Consider the following 17595-nt stretch of genomic DNA (forward strand, 5'->3'; position numbering starts at 1 on the left):
GGAGGGAAGGACAGAGGGGGAGAGAAAGACACCTGCAGACCAGCTTCACTGTCTGTGAAGTGACTCCCCTGCAAGTGGGGAGCTGGGGGCTGGAACCAGGATCCTTATACTGGTCCTTGCACTTTGTGCCATGTGCGCTCAACCCGCTGGGTTACCGCCGGACCCCCCTCGCCCCCACCTATGTTCATACCCAGAATTCTGGGTCTTGCTGTTGGTTTGAATATTTTGACATTGCCTATGGCAGTTTCTTCATGTGAGAATCAGCTTAGCCCCATACAATAAGTCATTTAAATAATTCCAGGTTTCTTAAATGTCCTATACAGGACTGAGCCTGTATCTTATAATCAAGACACTAAAACTGACCAAACTTATGCAGGCTGTAAATATCCTGTTGGAGACTGAAGCCAAACAAAACAAAATCAAAAAACAAGTCTGCTATTCAGCTGACTAAAAAAAAAAAGCTGTTTTATTTATTTTATTGTAATATGAGAGAAAGAGAGAGAGAGGTGTACAGGTACAGAATGAGAGACCAGATACCAGAGCATCACTTCTCTTTGGGTATTGAAGCTGAGATTGAAATCTCAGGCATGGAAGTTTCTGAATAATTGTTGTGCTGTCTCCTCAGGGCTTTCAGCTGATCTCACTCTCATCTTATAATAGACTTCCATGTGCTAGATGCTTGATATGGTGTCTCTTACTGAGAAGCAAACTTCTAAGATTGGAGTTCTCTCTCTGACCTTTAGGACTGTGGGATAAGTCCCCAGACACGATCATCTAGGCTCTTCTCAATATGCCCAGAGTGTTTTCGCTAGTAAGTTCCAACTAGATATGGGGAACTAAGGGTCAGGAACACAGATTATTTTAAGTTAAAAACAATGAAGTCTACAGATACAGCTCAGTGGCAGAGCACAGGACTTGCATGTATGAGGTCCCAGGTTGGATCCCTGGTTCCTAGTCTACCAGAACTAATCACTGCTCCACACTCTCTCTCTTGAAGATCGCTTTATTTATGCATTTAGACATTGGGGTTTCATGCCTGCACAATTCAATTGCTCCCAGTGGGCTCTTTTTTCTTTTTCTCTTTCAGATAGAAGGTGAGAGACAGAGAGGAGAGACAGAGAAAGACAGAAGAGACACTGCAGCACTACTCCGTCACTTTTGAAGCCTTCCCTTTGCTAGTGCTTTTTTTTTTTTTTTGCCACCAGGATTATCACTGGGGCTTTGATAGGATAGACAGAAACTGAGAGGGAGAGGGCAAGAGATACCTGTAGACCCGTTTCTTCACCACTTGCGAAGAATTATACTCCTGTAGGTGGGGAGCTGGGGCTCAAGCCTGGGTCCCTGTGCTTGGTGACCTGAGCACTCAAACTAATGCGCCACTGCCTGGTCCCCTGGACAGTGCTTCTATGTGATGGCTAGAGGCATGAACCCAAGTACTTGCACATAGTAGGGTGTGCATTCAACCAGCTAGGTTACCTCCCAGCCCCTGTAGAATATCTTTGAATAAATAAATTTGTTAAAAGTAATGAATTTAAATATACTTAACATAGATCTAAGTAACTAAAAGTCCAAGAAGCTGAGAATACACTTGCCAAATGTCAGACCTTTTACCTTTTCCTAATTGAAGAATAAATCACTGCTGCCCCCTTGTGGCCTAAAAGGGCAGGTTTAAATTTACCAGCAATTATGTCCCCCACTACCTGATAATTCATTCTTATTTTCAGAGTGGAGATGAAGTCATTTCCTTGTTATGCGGTGAAATAGCCCCTTTCCTTGACACCCCAAGGACTCTCAACACAAGAGAAATATTCACGCTTGCCCTATTTTCCCAGAGAATGTCCTGTCACCTAAACTCTCCATACATATGCTATGGGATTGATTTTTCCTTTGTTCTCCTGTTTGATGCTGTCAGATTGCTTGTCCAGTCCCAGAAGAACCCACAAGGCTGCTGGATAGTCCCTGTCCCCCTAGAAAACACGATAAATGGGTTTTCAAACTGTCCTTGGTTAGTACTAACCAGTGAGTAGCCAGGACGCCACCTTCTCCACTGGGCAGCAGTCACCATCCCAATGAACAGAGGAAACTATTCTTACAAGCACTCTCTTTCAGAGTACTCTGGGAACATTTGCAAATGTTCCTCAGGATTCAGTGCAGCTTACCTGCTCAGAGCCTACCCTGAGGTATTCTGTGAGATCCATTTTTTCTTTTCTTTTTTCTTTTCCTCCAGGGTTATTGCTGGGCTCGGTGCCTACACCATGAATCCACCGCTCCTGGAGGCCATTTTCCCCCCTTTTTGTTGTAGCCTTTTTGTGGTTATTATTATTGCCATTGTTGATGTTGTTCATTGTTGGATAGGACAGAGAGAAATGGAGAGAGGAGGGGAAGACAGAGAGGGGGAGAGAAAGATAGCCACCTGCAGACCTGCTTCACCGCCTGTGAAGTGACTCCCCTGCAGGTGGGGAGCCGGGGGCTCGAACCGGGATCCTTACGCCGGTCCTTGCGCTTTGCGCCACCTGCGCTTAACTTAAAGCGCCACCGCCCAACCCCCAGATCCATTCTTTCTAACAGAAAGGAATAGTTTGCCCTGAGTGGCTTTACTTTCATTTGGAGTGCAAAAATTACTGCATTTTAAAAAAATCTTGGTGAACGATGTTAAGTTGAACTGAAATTATGTCACCACAATAACATCATTTCTTCTGCTGATCTCTGACATTAAAAATACCACAGCTTTACCCGTGCAGCTGGTCGCTGCTTTCAGGAGCTGTGTTGCCTCAGGCTGACTAAGGCAGCTCTAGAGCTCTGGTTCTGTAAAGGAGAGAGAGAGGTGGAGCTAACTAACCTTGGTTGTCCACCAGCACCGCACAGGGGCGGCCACGCCATGTCTCAACTGTGCTGGAGTTACTATTTTCTCAGGCTATGAATTGTTTTTCACATCGCTCTTTTCTCTTTCCTTTCCTCCTAATCCCTGTTTTGAAATCCCAACTGTATTAATTCATTAGCTAATCAATCAATTATCCTGGGTGAGAGGGACTACAGCATTCCCCCTCCCCCACCCGCTCTGGCATGTAGAGTGCTGGGGATCACAGCCTTTTATTAAAATAAACAAGATCTCAATTCTTTAAGAAAACAAATTCAGGGGCCAGGCAGTGGCACACCTTGTGAAACACACACATCACAGTGTGCAAGGACCCACATTCAAGCCCCTGGTCCCCACCTGCAGGGGGGAAGCTTCACGAGTAGTGAAGCAGGGCAGCAGGTCTCTGCCTCTTTTCCTATCTCCCTCTCCCCTCTCAATTTCTTTTTATCTCTACCCAATAAATAAAAATTAAACAAAATATTAAAGAAGTTAAAAGGGGGGTCTGGCGGTAGCGCAGCGGGTTAAGCACACATGGTGCGAAGGACCCGCGTAAGGATCCCGGTTCTAGTTCTCTGCTCCCCACCTGCAGGGGAGTCGCTTCACAAGCGGTGAAGCAGGTCTGCAGGTGTCTATCTTTCTCTCCCCGTCTCTGTCTTCCCCTCCTCTCTCCAATTCTCTCTGTCCTATCCAACAATGATGACATCAATAACAACAATAATAACTACAACAATAAAACAAGGACAACAAAGGGAGGAAAAAGCAAAATTTATAAAAATAAATAAATAAATAAAATACAGGGCCGGGTGGTGGCATAAATTGGTTGAATACACATGGTGCAATGTGCAAGGACCCAGGATCAAGCACCCAGTCGCCACCTACAGGGAGAAAAGCTTCAGAAGTGGAGAAGCTGGTCTGCAGGTGTCTATCAGTCTCTCTTCCTCTCTAGCTCTAGCTCCCTTCTCCATACCTGGCTGCCATTATCCAATAAATGAAGATAATAAACATTATACATTTTACTTAGGTTGAAATGGATTATCTGACGTTGATTTCCTTCTTTGTGAATGTTTGGTAAGGAAGGCAAGTACTGTGGTTTAACTACTGTTAGTTTATGAAGACACTGCACAGTCTGTATTCCTCCTGACTGTCAGAAATGCTGTTCTTGTTCCAGGTCACTAGTTTTAATAGCACACTAAAAAACTGAAAGTTCACTGTTACAGAAACTTCTGAAAAGTTAAAATGGTCTGATGAAAAAAAAAACTGATTTTGGAAAAAAAAAAACTCATTTTGGGCTTGGCCAGGTCCATTTGGTAAACCTAAGAAATACTACCAACTGCCCAAGCTCATGCCATCTGAAAGTTTCCTAAGTGTTCATTTTAGAACTATTTGTCTATAATAATGTCACTGAGGCCATTTACCAACATGATTTATCACAGATAATATTCAAGATTCAGTTTTAACAGAAAATAAAGTGCAAGGGCAGGGGAGCAAAATTTTGCCACCCCCCATAAACCTTTTTGATAAGAGCTTTCCTTTCTTTCTTTTTTTTTGGAAGGGTATTTAAAAAGAGACATTTATTTAAAGGACCATGTACTATACTGGAAAGATCTGATCTCAACTGCTTTTTTAAAAAATTTTTTATATTTATTTTTATTTATTTTCCCTTTTGTTGCCCTTTTTTATTGTTGTAGTTATTACTGTCATTGCTATTGACATGGTTGTTGTTAGATAGGACAGAGAGAAATGGAGAGAGGAGGGGAAGACAGAGAGGGGGAGAGAAAGACAGACACTTGCAGACCTGCTTCACCGCCTGTGAAGCGACTCCCCTGCAGGTGGGGAACCAGGGGCTCGAACAGGGATCCTTATGGATCCTTACGCAGGTCCTTGCGCTTTGCGTCACCTGCGCTTAACCTGCTGCACTACCGCCCAACTCCCTTAACTCCTTTTCAGTGCAGAAGGTAGGATTTAAATCTAATACCCACACCTTTGTTTATCCTAGGTAACTTTAACTTGCCCACCTTACTAAGAGAATACTCCTCCCGACATCATTTGCCTCTCCTTTCTCCTCTCTCCTCTCTTTTCTCTCTCTTTCTTTCTTGGTGTGTGTCTCTCTGTCTCTCTCTTTCCCTCCACTGCTCAGCTTTGATTGATGATAGTGTTGGGGATTGAATCTGTTTCTTTCTTTTTTTGGGGGGGGGAATAAATGATTTACAAGACTGGTGTCACAAATGTAGTTTCACATCTCTCCAAAGTAGTTGCCTAAGTTACTCCAGATGATTCCTGAAGCCATGTGGGCAAGTTCCTTGGTGTCCCCAAGTTTCTCTCAATGTAAAGAAGGCATATGCATGTTTATTAGACATCTTTACTACTATTTTTTTCTTGCCAATCTGATACATCGTTCGTTGCACAAAACATTTTGCAACTCTGAGCTGTTTCTTTTCCCTAGTAAAACTGAGATGGGCTTTCTGGGGTTGTCTGAGGGTTGCAGTTTAGAAGATGCATCATGGGAAGTAGTGACATTTTTACCTTCTTTTAGCTTTCACTAGACCAAGACAAAGCCGTAAAAACACCTACCAGCTGATAAAGAACCTATGCCCCTGCGTAAACAAAAAGCGGCTGTTCAAAGTAGCCCACCTGGACCTCCTTGTTTCTGTAGATGGGATGCTCCCTGCACGTTCTGCAAATGCCTTTGCCATCTTCCCCTTAATAAACATGCAGACTTATTTCCCTGGGAAACTCTGGAAGAAATATGGACTAAAGGCACCATAGCTCTACCGGACACAAGACCAGACCTCCACTTCCCCTTAAAGAAGTTTTGTCTTACAACTTACTTTCTTAACTTGTAAATTCTCTTTTCTAGTCAGCTGTTCCTGTGACTTTTCCCCCCTATTCTCAGTCTACAGTATAATTAGATTGGTAGAACACTGGAAATGAATATAAATGATCAACATTAAAATAGCATATTGATATCTAGCTGCATGTTGGAATTTCACCTATCAAAAGTCAACTTCCTGTATCAATAAATTAATTGTGATACTTATTTTACTACTCTTAAACAGTAGTTACAACAGCATATGGTTGCTATTTTCACTAAGAACAGTGATAAGTATCTAACTTATTAAGTCACTATATTGCGTTTGCTATTGAAGGTTTCAGTTTCCAAGAGATAACAGGAAGTATAAAGGAAAAAATTTGCCCTTACATATTCTACAAACTAGCAGAATAGACTAGAAAAATAAATTCATTTTTGTATGTACAACTTTGGGGAGAAAGGTTGCACATACATTGTGAGTTACTAATATGGCTGACAGCAAGTTGTATTCAGACAATAGTGAGTAGATCATCTGTGAGAAACATCTAGAACATACTGAGATGGAAAAGCAGAGAAGGACTTCATTAAGAAACAGTGCTGCAAACAAAGGAAAATTTATTTTATCTTTTGGAATTTTTTTTTCTCTTAAAATATTGGCCTTTCAGTGGTCCTAGCTTCAATCCCCAGCACCATCATAAACCAGACCTGAGCAGTGCTCTGATGAGTGATAATATGACGGAGTGTAACCTGACCACTACTTTGGTGACTCACAGTGTTCAAACTAGATAGAACAAAATCCACATCCTGTGCCATTTCTGCACGGCAGAAAGAAACCTGGAACATTCACAATGTTTTAACTTGAGCAAGTGAATGCGTTATCTAAGTCTGCCACCTAGTGAGAATCAAGAACTCTGTCATATTCAAGCAATGGAAAATTCTGTGACAAAGTCTTTTTTTTTAATCTTTAAAGTATTTTCTATTCAAGTGTAATAGCTCATATTTACAAATGTGACTAATAGATTTAATTATGTAACTTTAAAATACCAGTGATTTACATCTACTACTGGCTTTTATTATGATTTTAATGCATTAGGAATATAGAACGTACTAGAAACACAATGAGATAATAAATCTCCTTTTCCCAGGCACAAAATCATAATGTGATGATGTAATTAGAAATAATATGGTTTGTCCTATTTATCATTTCCTTCCAATTACTTTATGCTCTGATTTGTGATTTAAGCATAGTTGAAGACATGTGTACCATATCAATAAACTAGTCCTTTGCCTGAATTCATTTACTCACTAAATATTTTTGGCATGGCTGCTACTGAACAAAGCCAAAATATAAAAGCATAACATATGTTTTATTTCACATAATATGGGCAGAACTACTAGCTGCTGTTTCATATTAAAACAAAGAACACACAAACCTTAGAAATATTTATGCTAGGGGCCAGGTGATGGCGCACCTGGTTGAGCGCATGTATTACAATGTGCAAGGACCAGGGTTTGAGACCCCAGTCCCCACTAGCAGGGGGAAAGCTTTGCAAGTGGTGAAGCTGTGCTGCAGGTGTATCTCTGTCTCTCTCCCTCTCTGTTACCCTCTCCCTCTTGATTCCTGGCTGTCTCTATCCAATAAATAAAAGCTAATAAAAATATTTATACTATTTAAAGTAAAATATTTTCTGAGCTAGTGTATTATGCTGTAAATATTAAATCTGTTCTCAGGAATGGCAATGATGCTTCTGATTAGTGGGGGAGTACTCATTCATTCATATATATTTTTTCTTTTTCTCTCTCTCATTTTTTTTTTTTTTTTGCCTCCAGAGTTATCGCTGGGCTCAGTGCCTACAGTAGGGACCCTCTGTTCCTGGAGGCCATCTTTTTCCCACAGTTGTTGTTGTTGCTGCTGTTATTGTTTGATAGGACAGAGAGAAACTGAGAGAGGAGGGGAAGACAGAGGGGAGAAAGAAAGACAGACACCTGCAGACCTGCTTCACCACTTTCGAACCCAGATCCTTGCACTTCGCACTATGTGTGCTTAACTTGTTGCACTACCACCCAGCCCCCATACATAGTTTTTAGACAAATAGATAACTAACACACCAGTGTTAGACCATGACTAAAAACACTAAAAGAAACATGATCTTTCAGGTATTTGTAAAACAAGTGGAGTCTGAGTAGACAAAAACTTGAGAAAAATGTTAAACTATGTTGAAAGGAGGTAGAATGTACCATCCCCAAATATCTTTTTGGCATAAGGATTATTTTAGAATGGTCACTTTTAAGAAGCAATAAACATAGGGAAAACTCTAAAGACTCAGTAGAAATCACATTTTTGTAAGGCACATTTATAGTTATAAGGGATATCTCCATATATATATGTGTGCCCCTGCCCATCCCACCCCTACCCTGTAACACACCAGAAAGTGGATTTTTGAGCAAATCTTCAGGAACTCATCAATGGAGAAGTAGTGGAGTTAAAATGACCAGACCTGGGCGCTGGGTGGTGGCACAAGTGATTGAGCGCACATCTTACCAAGCGCAAAGACCGAGGTCAAGCCCCCCAGTCCCCACCTGCAGGAGGAAATCTTCAAAAGTGGTGAAGCAGGGCTGCAGCTGTATCTCTCTCTCTCTCTCTCTATTTCCCCCTTCCTCTCAATTTCTGGCTGTCTCTATCCAATAAGTAAATATATTTTTTAAAAAAGGAACTTAAAGTCAAAAAAAGAAAAAGAAATATTGAAAAAAAGTTTATATAATAAAAAAAAAACCAGACTGGGCAGGGAGATAGTATAATGATTATGCAAAAAGACTCTCTTACCTGAGGCTCAAAAGTTCCAAGTTCACTCTCTTGCACCACCATAAACCAGAGCTCATCAGTGCTCTGGTCTCTCTGTCTCACCTCCCACCCCCACCCCCCGCCGCCGCCCATTAAAAATAATAATAATAATAAAAAAAATCCCCAACCAGACCCTTTTAAATTGTGCTTTCCCAGATAGTACCCTCAAAACTGGTTCCCACACCCTCAACATCTGCTTTATTTTTTTTTTCTTAGTTGGAGATGGTATTTATTTTTATTTTTTGCCTCCAGGGTTATCGCTGGGCCTGCACCAAGAATCCACTGCTCCTGGAGGCCATTTTCCCCCCATTTTGTTGCCCTTGCTGTTGTTAATTGCTGTTGTTGTTATTGTTGGATAGGGCAGAGAGAAATCAAGAGAGGAGGGGAAGACAGAGAAGGGAGAGTAAGACAGACAGCTGCAGACCTGCTTCACCACTTGTGAAGCAACCCTCCTCCCCCGCAGGTGGGGAGGGGAGGGCTCGAACCTGGATCCTTACTCCAGTCCTTGCACTTCGCACCATGTGCATTTAATTTGCTGTGCTACCGCCAGGTCCCTGGAGATAGTATTTAAATGGTGGTTTGAGCCATGTTGGCAGAGAAACTTTTTTCCCCCTTGGTATCTCCCATGTATACAGCAGGTAAAACCTGACTAAACTTAATCTTGCTTTTCTCCTTTTAGTAAATATTATCTTAGTCAAGAACGTAAATGGACAGAGGGAAAACTATTTTCCTCATCTATAATAAAAAAAATCACCAATAGTAATATCTGTTTTATATAAAAACATCACTTTGTATTTACATGACTTCAGTATTAGTATTTTGAATTATGTCTCCATGTACATGCTATTGCATCAGGAAAGGTCTGTTTCAAGTTAAAGACAATATTCCTCTTCGAATTTTAATTTTTTTTTTACTTGTCATATATGCTATGTTCTATCAATACAAAAGTTTTCTCAATGCTTGGATCTCATCCACTCTTCCCCAAATTATTCATTTTTATTAATGCATTACTATTGTTGTCACTACTATTATTATCATCATCATTATTTCTCATCACTAGGATTTCACCACTTCAGGTTGACTTTTGCAGATAGAATGACAGAGAGAGAGAGAGAGACAGACAGACAGACAGACACAGCATCAAAACCTTCCTCAGCGTGCTGGGGGCAGGTTCAAACGTGGGTTGTGCCCATAACAAACTGAGCTATTCTCCACATAGCTCAAGTCATATATAAAAATCATACGCTTTTATAAGTCCTATTATGTTTACAAATATAACTGACTTATTCCTTGCTCTCTGGAGAGCTCTGGATGTTCAGACTGTTGCTTCCCATTCCAGCCTCATGTCACACTATTTTCTCCTGACTGCTCTGCTCCTAGTCCTTAAATGCATCCTATTTTTAATCAAAACCTCTGCATATTCTGCCCCCATGTGGTGGGCTCTCCTTCATTTCTTTGCTCACTTCTCTATCTTGCAAGTAAAGGGTGAATAATGGTAGGAGAAGAAACAAAAAATCCCTTATTTCTTATGGGTTTTTTGGTCCAGAAATCAGTGTGGGATAAAACTGGGGGTAAGGAAGATGCACCTTGAGGAGGTTTGGAGTCTGCTATAGAGATATTGGTCATTGAACAAGCAAGTCCTGAAAAAAATATTCCCCCACACTCTACTATCGCCCAGACCCCTGCAGCAACAGGAAAGAAACGTCAGAGGTCAAAAGAGTACGTGCATCTTGACAGTAAATTTTTGTCCTTTTTTTTGTCCTTTACCTTGCATTTCCTCACATTTACGGCAGTTTTCTGCTTCAGAGAATGAGAAGTGGGGGGGGAGGGCAAGCGATGGTGCACCGGATTAAGCTTAGGGAAAGAGAGAGACAGGCTGGGAGTATGGATAGACCTATCAAGGCCAATGTTCAGCGGGGAGGCAATTACAGAAGTCAGACCTTCCACCTTCTGCATCCCATAATGACCCTGGGTCCCTACTCCCAGAGGGATAAAGAATAGGGAAGCTATCAGGGAAGGGGATGGGATATGGAGTTCTGGTGGTGGGAATTGTGTGGAATTGTACCCCTCTTATCCTATGGTTTTTGTCAGTGTTTCCTTTTTTATAAATAGAAATTATATATATAATATATATATATTATATATATATAAAACGTGCAAGGATTCCAGTTTGAGGCCCCAGCTTCCCACCTGCAGCAGTGAAGCACATCTGCAGGTGTTTTCTCTCCCCAAACCCCCTCAATTTCTCTCTGTCCTGTCCAACAAAATAATGGAAAAAGGGACCACCAGGAGCAGTGGATTCACAGTACCATTGCATCAGGGAAGGTCTGTTTCAAGTTAAAGACAATATTCCTCTCCGAATTTTAATTTTTTAACTTGTCATTATTAATGCACAGGGCCCCAGCAATAACCCTGGAGGTCAAAGTAAACAAACAAACAAACATGAGAGTGAAAGATTTCAGAACTCCCGGGACTCTTCCATGTGTACAGGAGAAAGGCATGCTGTTCATACAGTTCCCTTTACTTTTTCTCTTATTAATCTACTGCATTAGTTGCTGATTTTCCCAGCCAGGGAGAACCTAAAGGGATTTAGGATGATTTCTCTCCTGACCTATAATGCAGCATCAGCCTAAATTAGCAAGTATAAATGAATACTTTATGAACTACTTCATAAAATGTTTCCGAGAATTTTTTTCCCAGAAAAATACTGGGATGTACCTAATGAAATCATAACAGGGCTTCTGCAAGTCACAGAAAAATGAAGAAGAGAAATACAGCAGTTATAATGAAAATTCTGCTTGAAACTGTTCATCTAGATGTGTACATGCATCAGAAAAATTGTGTAACTTCTGAAATCTGCCAAAGGTAGGGCAGCTTAATGGCTGAGAGATCTCAAAGAATTCACTCATCTTTCTGTACATTCTTTTAACATGTGCTCTCTTTCAGCCGGGTCCTCAAAAAAGCAGTCTGTGCAAAGCCAGTGATCACATGGATATCGGCTTTCAGTTATTATGATCACTTAGTTTGCTTTAACCATCAACTACAGGCTGTGCATCTTTCAAGAAACTGGGAGCTTATTATAATTTAGGTATCAAAATAATTTGTTCAAGGTTTATATGAGTCAAAAGAAAACATCATTATAGGAGAAATAAGCTCACAGTCTATACACAATTAATATGGAATGCTTAATAAAAAAAATCCCACACTCAGTCCTGATAAAACTGTTATAGTCAGGAGTGAATGATTAATTGGGGCCAGCAAACAGCTCACTTGGTGAGTGGGCTATTCTGCCACATGTGTTAGCCAGGTTGAAGTCCAGCCCCCACTGCACTGGAATAAGCTTTGATGGTTTCTTCCTCCCTCTCTGTCTTTGTCACTCTATCTGAAAAAACTGGTGTAGAGTGGTGAAGCTCTGGCAATGGAAAAAGAAAATAAATAAGACAAGCAACTACAATTATCTATTTGCCACATCTGGAATAAGAAATACAACTATAATTTATTCACTGACTAAAAATTTCATCATTCAATTGGTTTTTTTACTCTGTAATTTTCTCTTTTAATTACTTAGCAGAAAAAAATGAATTTATTTTATATTACTTTAAACGTATTAAATGCACTAATATGTAGATGAATGGGTTATATTGGAAATCAATTACCACATTACTATATACTTCAAAGAAGATACTTCTTCTCTTGGAAAAAGCAGAATTTAATTTAGTGTCAGGATAATTCTTCAGGTATTTTCTGTATTTATTTAATTTTATTATTTAAAAAAAAATTCCAGGTCTTGTGCCACCTTCCTTACATACTTGATTTTCCAGTCTTTGTATGAGTATTTCTTATGGATTAAGTAATTTTACATGTGTGTTATAGATAATGAAAACTGAGTTTCAATGAAATTAAGAAACACACTTAATGATAACTTCTAGGAGAACTGTATCAGATAAAGTTTGTACAATAGTATAATGTTTTTCTATTCTGCCATGTGAGAGTGATTATACTACTAATAACATTCTAATATTTACAATAGCTAAGATTTTTGAAAACTGCAAGGTATACGTTAAGGTATTAAATATATGAAAGCTGGTGTATTGCACCAAAGTAAAAGACTCTGGTGTGGGTGGGAGAGTAAAAATTACACCATACAGTACTTAATCAAGTATTTTCTACTTAGACCTACATACCCTCTTCAATACTTCCTGTATCACTTCCCTCAATCACTAAGTCTAACCCTGTCAGATAAAGTAAGGACTACAAAAGCTGAATAAGGGCAAGAGGCTGCCACACTTTAATGATGGCTCTTTTGCTCAGTACCAGACCACTCCATCATCCAGGGCTCTAGTCAGGGAATCCTGGGATTCCCACATAGATATTATGGGCCCAGACCACTAACAGATCCCTCTCTCCATCATCACTGGTCATCTACATCAGGAACAGCATCATAAATGCCTCTATAGGACATTGCCTTCAATGTAGAATAACAATGGTAGAAACTGTCCCACTCTCAGAAGGGAGGCTGGGTCAGCACACGCTGCCCCTCAAGTCCTGAAACGAGTGCAGGCTAGAATGTTCCTAGCTATGACCATGGAATTAGAGTTCAGATTGACAGGGATGCAGAGGTTACACAGGCTCCTGTGCTAAATATGAATAGACATGGGCCCTAGGTCAGATGGATGGGGTTTACAGTTAATGGTATTTATATACTCTTCCTATCTTCAGGAGCTACTCTGTGCCCTGATCCAGCTTCCTAGTCCTATTCTCAACTCTGACACCATCTCCCCAGACAATACTTAGCCCACCTGCATCTTAGCTGTCAGGTTCAGGCAAAAATTAGTTAAGTCATGGGCCCCTTGGAATATACCTAAAATAGACTTCTTTTTTAATTTTTATTTATTCATTTTTGATATTTATTTATTTTCCTTTTGTTGCCCTTGTTGTAACATGTTGGCTCAACCAGGTGCACCACCACCTGGCCCTGGCCCTGTTTAACACTGTTGTAGTTATTGATGTCATCATTGTTGGATAGGACAGAGAAATGGAGAGAGAAGGGGAAGACGGAGAGGGGGAGAGAAAGATAGACACCTGCAGACCTGCTTCACCACCTGTAAAGCGACTCCGCTACAGGTGGGGAGCTGGGGGCTCGAACCGGGATCCTTATGTCAGTCTTTGTGCTTTGCGTCACCTGCGCTTAACCCGCTGCGTCACCGCCAGACTCCCTAAAATAGACTTCTTTGCGTCTTCCAACATGAAGACTCCAAATCTCATCTGCTCTATTCTTACCTTTAAGTTTCTGATTACTAAACAATTTTTTTCTGCTTTATATCTTAATGCTTTTTCAGCCACCAAGTTGCACATGCTACCATGATGCCAACCGGTATTTTTTTTTCTTTTTAAAAATTTATTTATTTATTTATTTATTCCCTTTTGTTGCCCTTGTTGTTTTATTGTTGTTGTAGTTATTATTGTTGTCGTTGTTGTTGGATAGGACAAAGAGAAATGGAGAGAGGAGGGAAAGACAGAGAGGGGGAGAGGATAGACACCTGCAGACCTGCTTCACCGCCTGTGAAGTGTCTCCCCTGCAGGTAGGGAGCCGGCGGCTCTAACCAGGTTCCTGACGCCAGTTCTTGCGCTTTGCACCACATGTGCTTAACCTGCTGAGCTACTGCCAGACTCCCAAGTGATAAATCTTTTATCATCAAATAGATAAATGAACATACATCTCATGTAATTATCATATGTCCACTACCCATTACCACACACACACACACACACACACACACACACACACACACACACACTCAGTCAGAGGCAACTATTTCCCAGATGTTAGCATTAAGTGAAGGGCCAGACTGGGTTATTCGACACTTACCTGAATAAGGTCTGCACATTCACAATTGTTTTGGCATCTGCCATGTAATCTTCCTCAGCACTCATAGTGCTCTCTTTATCCACAACTACCATGTTGGCAGCGAAAGTCACTCCACACCTGAGCAAGTCATCTAGACTTTGAGAAAACATAGACAAAGGGGCATTTTCAATAAACCACAGTGCTAGCACAGGTGCTTAAAATGCACTCAAACACGCTGTCCTTCTAAGTGGCCTTCACAAAGTGTGCACCAGTTGATGTTAGTGGGAATTATAGTAAAACATCCTTTACTGATGAAATAATGTTCTTGAAACTATTTATGTTTCATTAGCTAACAACTATTATAAACAAATACATAGTTACTTTAGCAATGGAAAACACCCATTTTACAATGAAATTGAAATAAAGTAGGTTGGAATCCTATTTTTGAAAGCAAGCACACTATTGTAAAGACATAACATTTACAAATTTTTATACTTAAGGTGCTTTTAGAAGAGTAGAGGTGGACACACAATATTTCAATTTGGGTGATTAAGCCTAATAAGTATAAAACCATGACAGAAAGGTCTATTTATTTATTTATTCTCTTTTGTTGCCCTTATTGTTTTATTGTTGTTGTTACTGATGTCGTCATTGTTGGATAGTACAGAGAGAAATGGAGAGAGATGGGGAAGACAGAGAGAAAATAAACAACTTGAGAGAAAGATAAACAACTGCAGACCTGCTTCACCACTTGAGGCGACCTCCCCTGCAGGTGGGGAGCTGGGGGCTCGTACTGGGATCCTTATGCTCGTCCTTGAGCTTTGCGCCACCTGTGTTTAACCCACTGTGTTACTGCCCGATTCCTGAAATGTCTATTTTTAAATGTCTACTACTTCTTTTTCTGAGAAATGTACGTCACAAATGAGCTATATACTGTCAGGAGCATGTAAGATGCATAAATCTCATTTGTATTCAAGCTTGATCTTCATTGATATAATCCAACGTTTTTGAACAAGTCATTCTTTGGCTCTATAAACAGATAAACCAGGATATGAGTTGTAATAGTCAGTCTTTTGCTCAATCACTGATGAAAACTTTGCTTAGGATTCTCTCATTAATTAAAAGAGCATGCTACCATTAAAATGGTAACAGGCAAACAGTTATCCTTATTGTCTTTGCTGTATACAAATTAGAAAACTAGATAGAAAAATGAATAAGGGAGACTAAACCTGAAGCATACATTCTAGAGCTGGTTGAAAACAGATAAAAAGAATTGTGCTTGCTGAATTCCATATCATTTGATTGAAAACTGGATATGTCAAGTTTAAAGAACAGAAGTTCTTTTTAAAGCTTTAAATGGGAGAGGCTGTCTTTTGAGGACCTTTTCCAAATGTTGAGTCATGTCACCTAAAAGGGGGTGATTTTCCTTTTACAGGAAGGGAGGAAGTAGGATTTTTTACTCTGTTATAAGGAGAGAGTATTACCAAAGCTTTGAGTCCAAGGTCCCCAGGAGTAGTCCAGAAAAAAATATTTTTCTTGAAACAGGAACTATGTTCTGTGGCAGAGGTTTTATGGCTAAAACTGTGGAAATAGAATGTTATTCCAAGTAACTTCCCCGTGGTAGAGGGTGGCCCAGACTACACTAGCTAATCATATAGTAACTAGGAATCGCTAGGGATATTTGGGTGTTTCCTTTCATCTAGGAAAATTAACAAAATCCGTCTTATATTAACTAACATACACTTGGAAAAAAAAAAGGGAAAGTGGAAAATGAATGTCATTTGGTTCCATAATTATGAATCATTAAAACGATGGCTAAATAATTTTCCTTTCATCCACCTGATCATAACTTTAAATTTCACATTTCAGGTTTAACAATCTTTTTCCCCAGTAAAAGATAACCTCTTCACTATAATTACAAAAACAAGGCAATGGACAGATAGATGGTAGAAAGCAAGTAACAGATTATGAGAGAAAATTTTAGGGTTTCGCTATCACTAAATCAATAAAGTTGAATATTTGATGAAATTACTCTGAAGTGACCTGTTCTAAGTAACGAAACAGCCATATGTATATACACATTAATTCTGTATTCTGAAGACTGGCTGTTTTAATTTACACATAAGCTTGGTAAATAATTTTACTAATTATTAGTTTAAATCTATGGAAATACATAATGTTGGGATGACATTTATAAACCCTGTAGAAACCTTTCTTTTATACTTTTCAGTTACTAATTTATTCTTTTAACTATGTCTATAATTTCTCACCTACATACTACTGACAAATATTATAGTCTACCCATTTTCTTCCATGTGATTGTTTTATAAACTTCACTAAGCAGACTGAGAAAAAAGTCATATGGGTAAAAACCAGAGTCATAATATAATTGGTGAAGTCTCCCTTTTTCAGTTTTCTAAGAACTTGAATATAAATATAAGGATATTAAGGAATGAATGTGAGTACTTTCTTAAAAATTTATTTATAAAAAATATCAACAAGACCAATTCAGTAAATTTTGTTTTGTTTTTAAGGCAGTTTTAAAGCTGAGTAAATGAGTGAACTTCTATATAAAGTGATGTATAAAAAGTGAACTTCTAAGCATCAATTGCCTGGCTTGTAAACCAATTTATAGCTAATCCTATTTCTCTAAATTTAGGATTTGATCCTCTTAGTCTTTTCTCTCACCATAAATGTTTTTAATAGAAGAATTCATTTGTAGTTTACAATATGAGCATTTCTAAGTTACCTTGAAGGTGTCTAGTTGTTATGATAATGATATCAATGTATCACAATGTTGAACCTTTCAGCTTCCTCTATAGAAAAGGCCATAGTAATAAAGCTAATGTTACAGACAATACAACACCAAATCAACTTTAGAAACTGGGAAAACAAACAAAGTAGACATGCAGAAGATTTTTTTTTTTCTAATTCAACAACACACTACTTTTTAAAGAAAGTCTAAATATCAGTCATATGGACACAGTAACACAAGCTCTACATGCACGCTGTATCATCCTTGCAATATACAAACATGGCAAATCAAAGCCATCATGCAATAACAGGGCACCACAGCACATGACAAACCACAGGACACCACACAAGTTAGTGTGCCAAAGATTTTGTCACCTACTTGTCAATAGAGCCCACCATGTAGTAAACCATTGGAAACCAACAGATTGCATCCAGAAAATGCATATCTGGCCTAAGTAGCAGATGGGTTACAAAATGAAACACAA

The 17595-nt window shown here is 39.5% G+C and overlaps 1 protein-coding gene across 5 annotated transcripts in view; it reads right to left on the reverse strand.

The window, feature by feature from the left end:
- KCNT2 (potassium sodium-activated channel subfamily T member 2) overlaps positions 1-17595 on the reverse strand; it is a 432524-nt gene that overhangs the window by 64344 nt on the left and 350585 nt on the right. For 4 of the 5 annotated variants that reach the window (XM_060178486.1, XM_060178487.1, XM_060178488.1 and 1 more), the window contains 2 exons: positions 17490-17561; positions 14378-14512 (listed from right to left, as the gene is read on the reverse strand). In XM_060178486.1, the coding sequence (XP_060034469.1) occupies positions 14378-14512; positions 17490-17561 (207 nt within the window). The remainder of the gene's footprint in view (positions 1-14377; positions 14513-17489; positions 17562-17595) is intronic. The other variant, XM_007539739.3, reaches the window with a different exon arrangement.

This window comes from Erinaceus europaeus, chromosome 19 (assembly GCF_950295315.1).
Source record: "Erinaceus europaeus chromosome 19, mEriEur2.1, whole genome shotgun sequence".
Lineage (NCBI taxonomy): Eukaryota > Metazoa > Chordata > Mammalia > Eulipotyphla > Erinaceidae > Erinaceus > Erinaceus europaeus.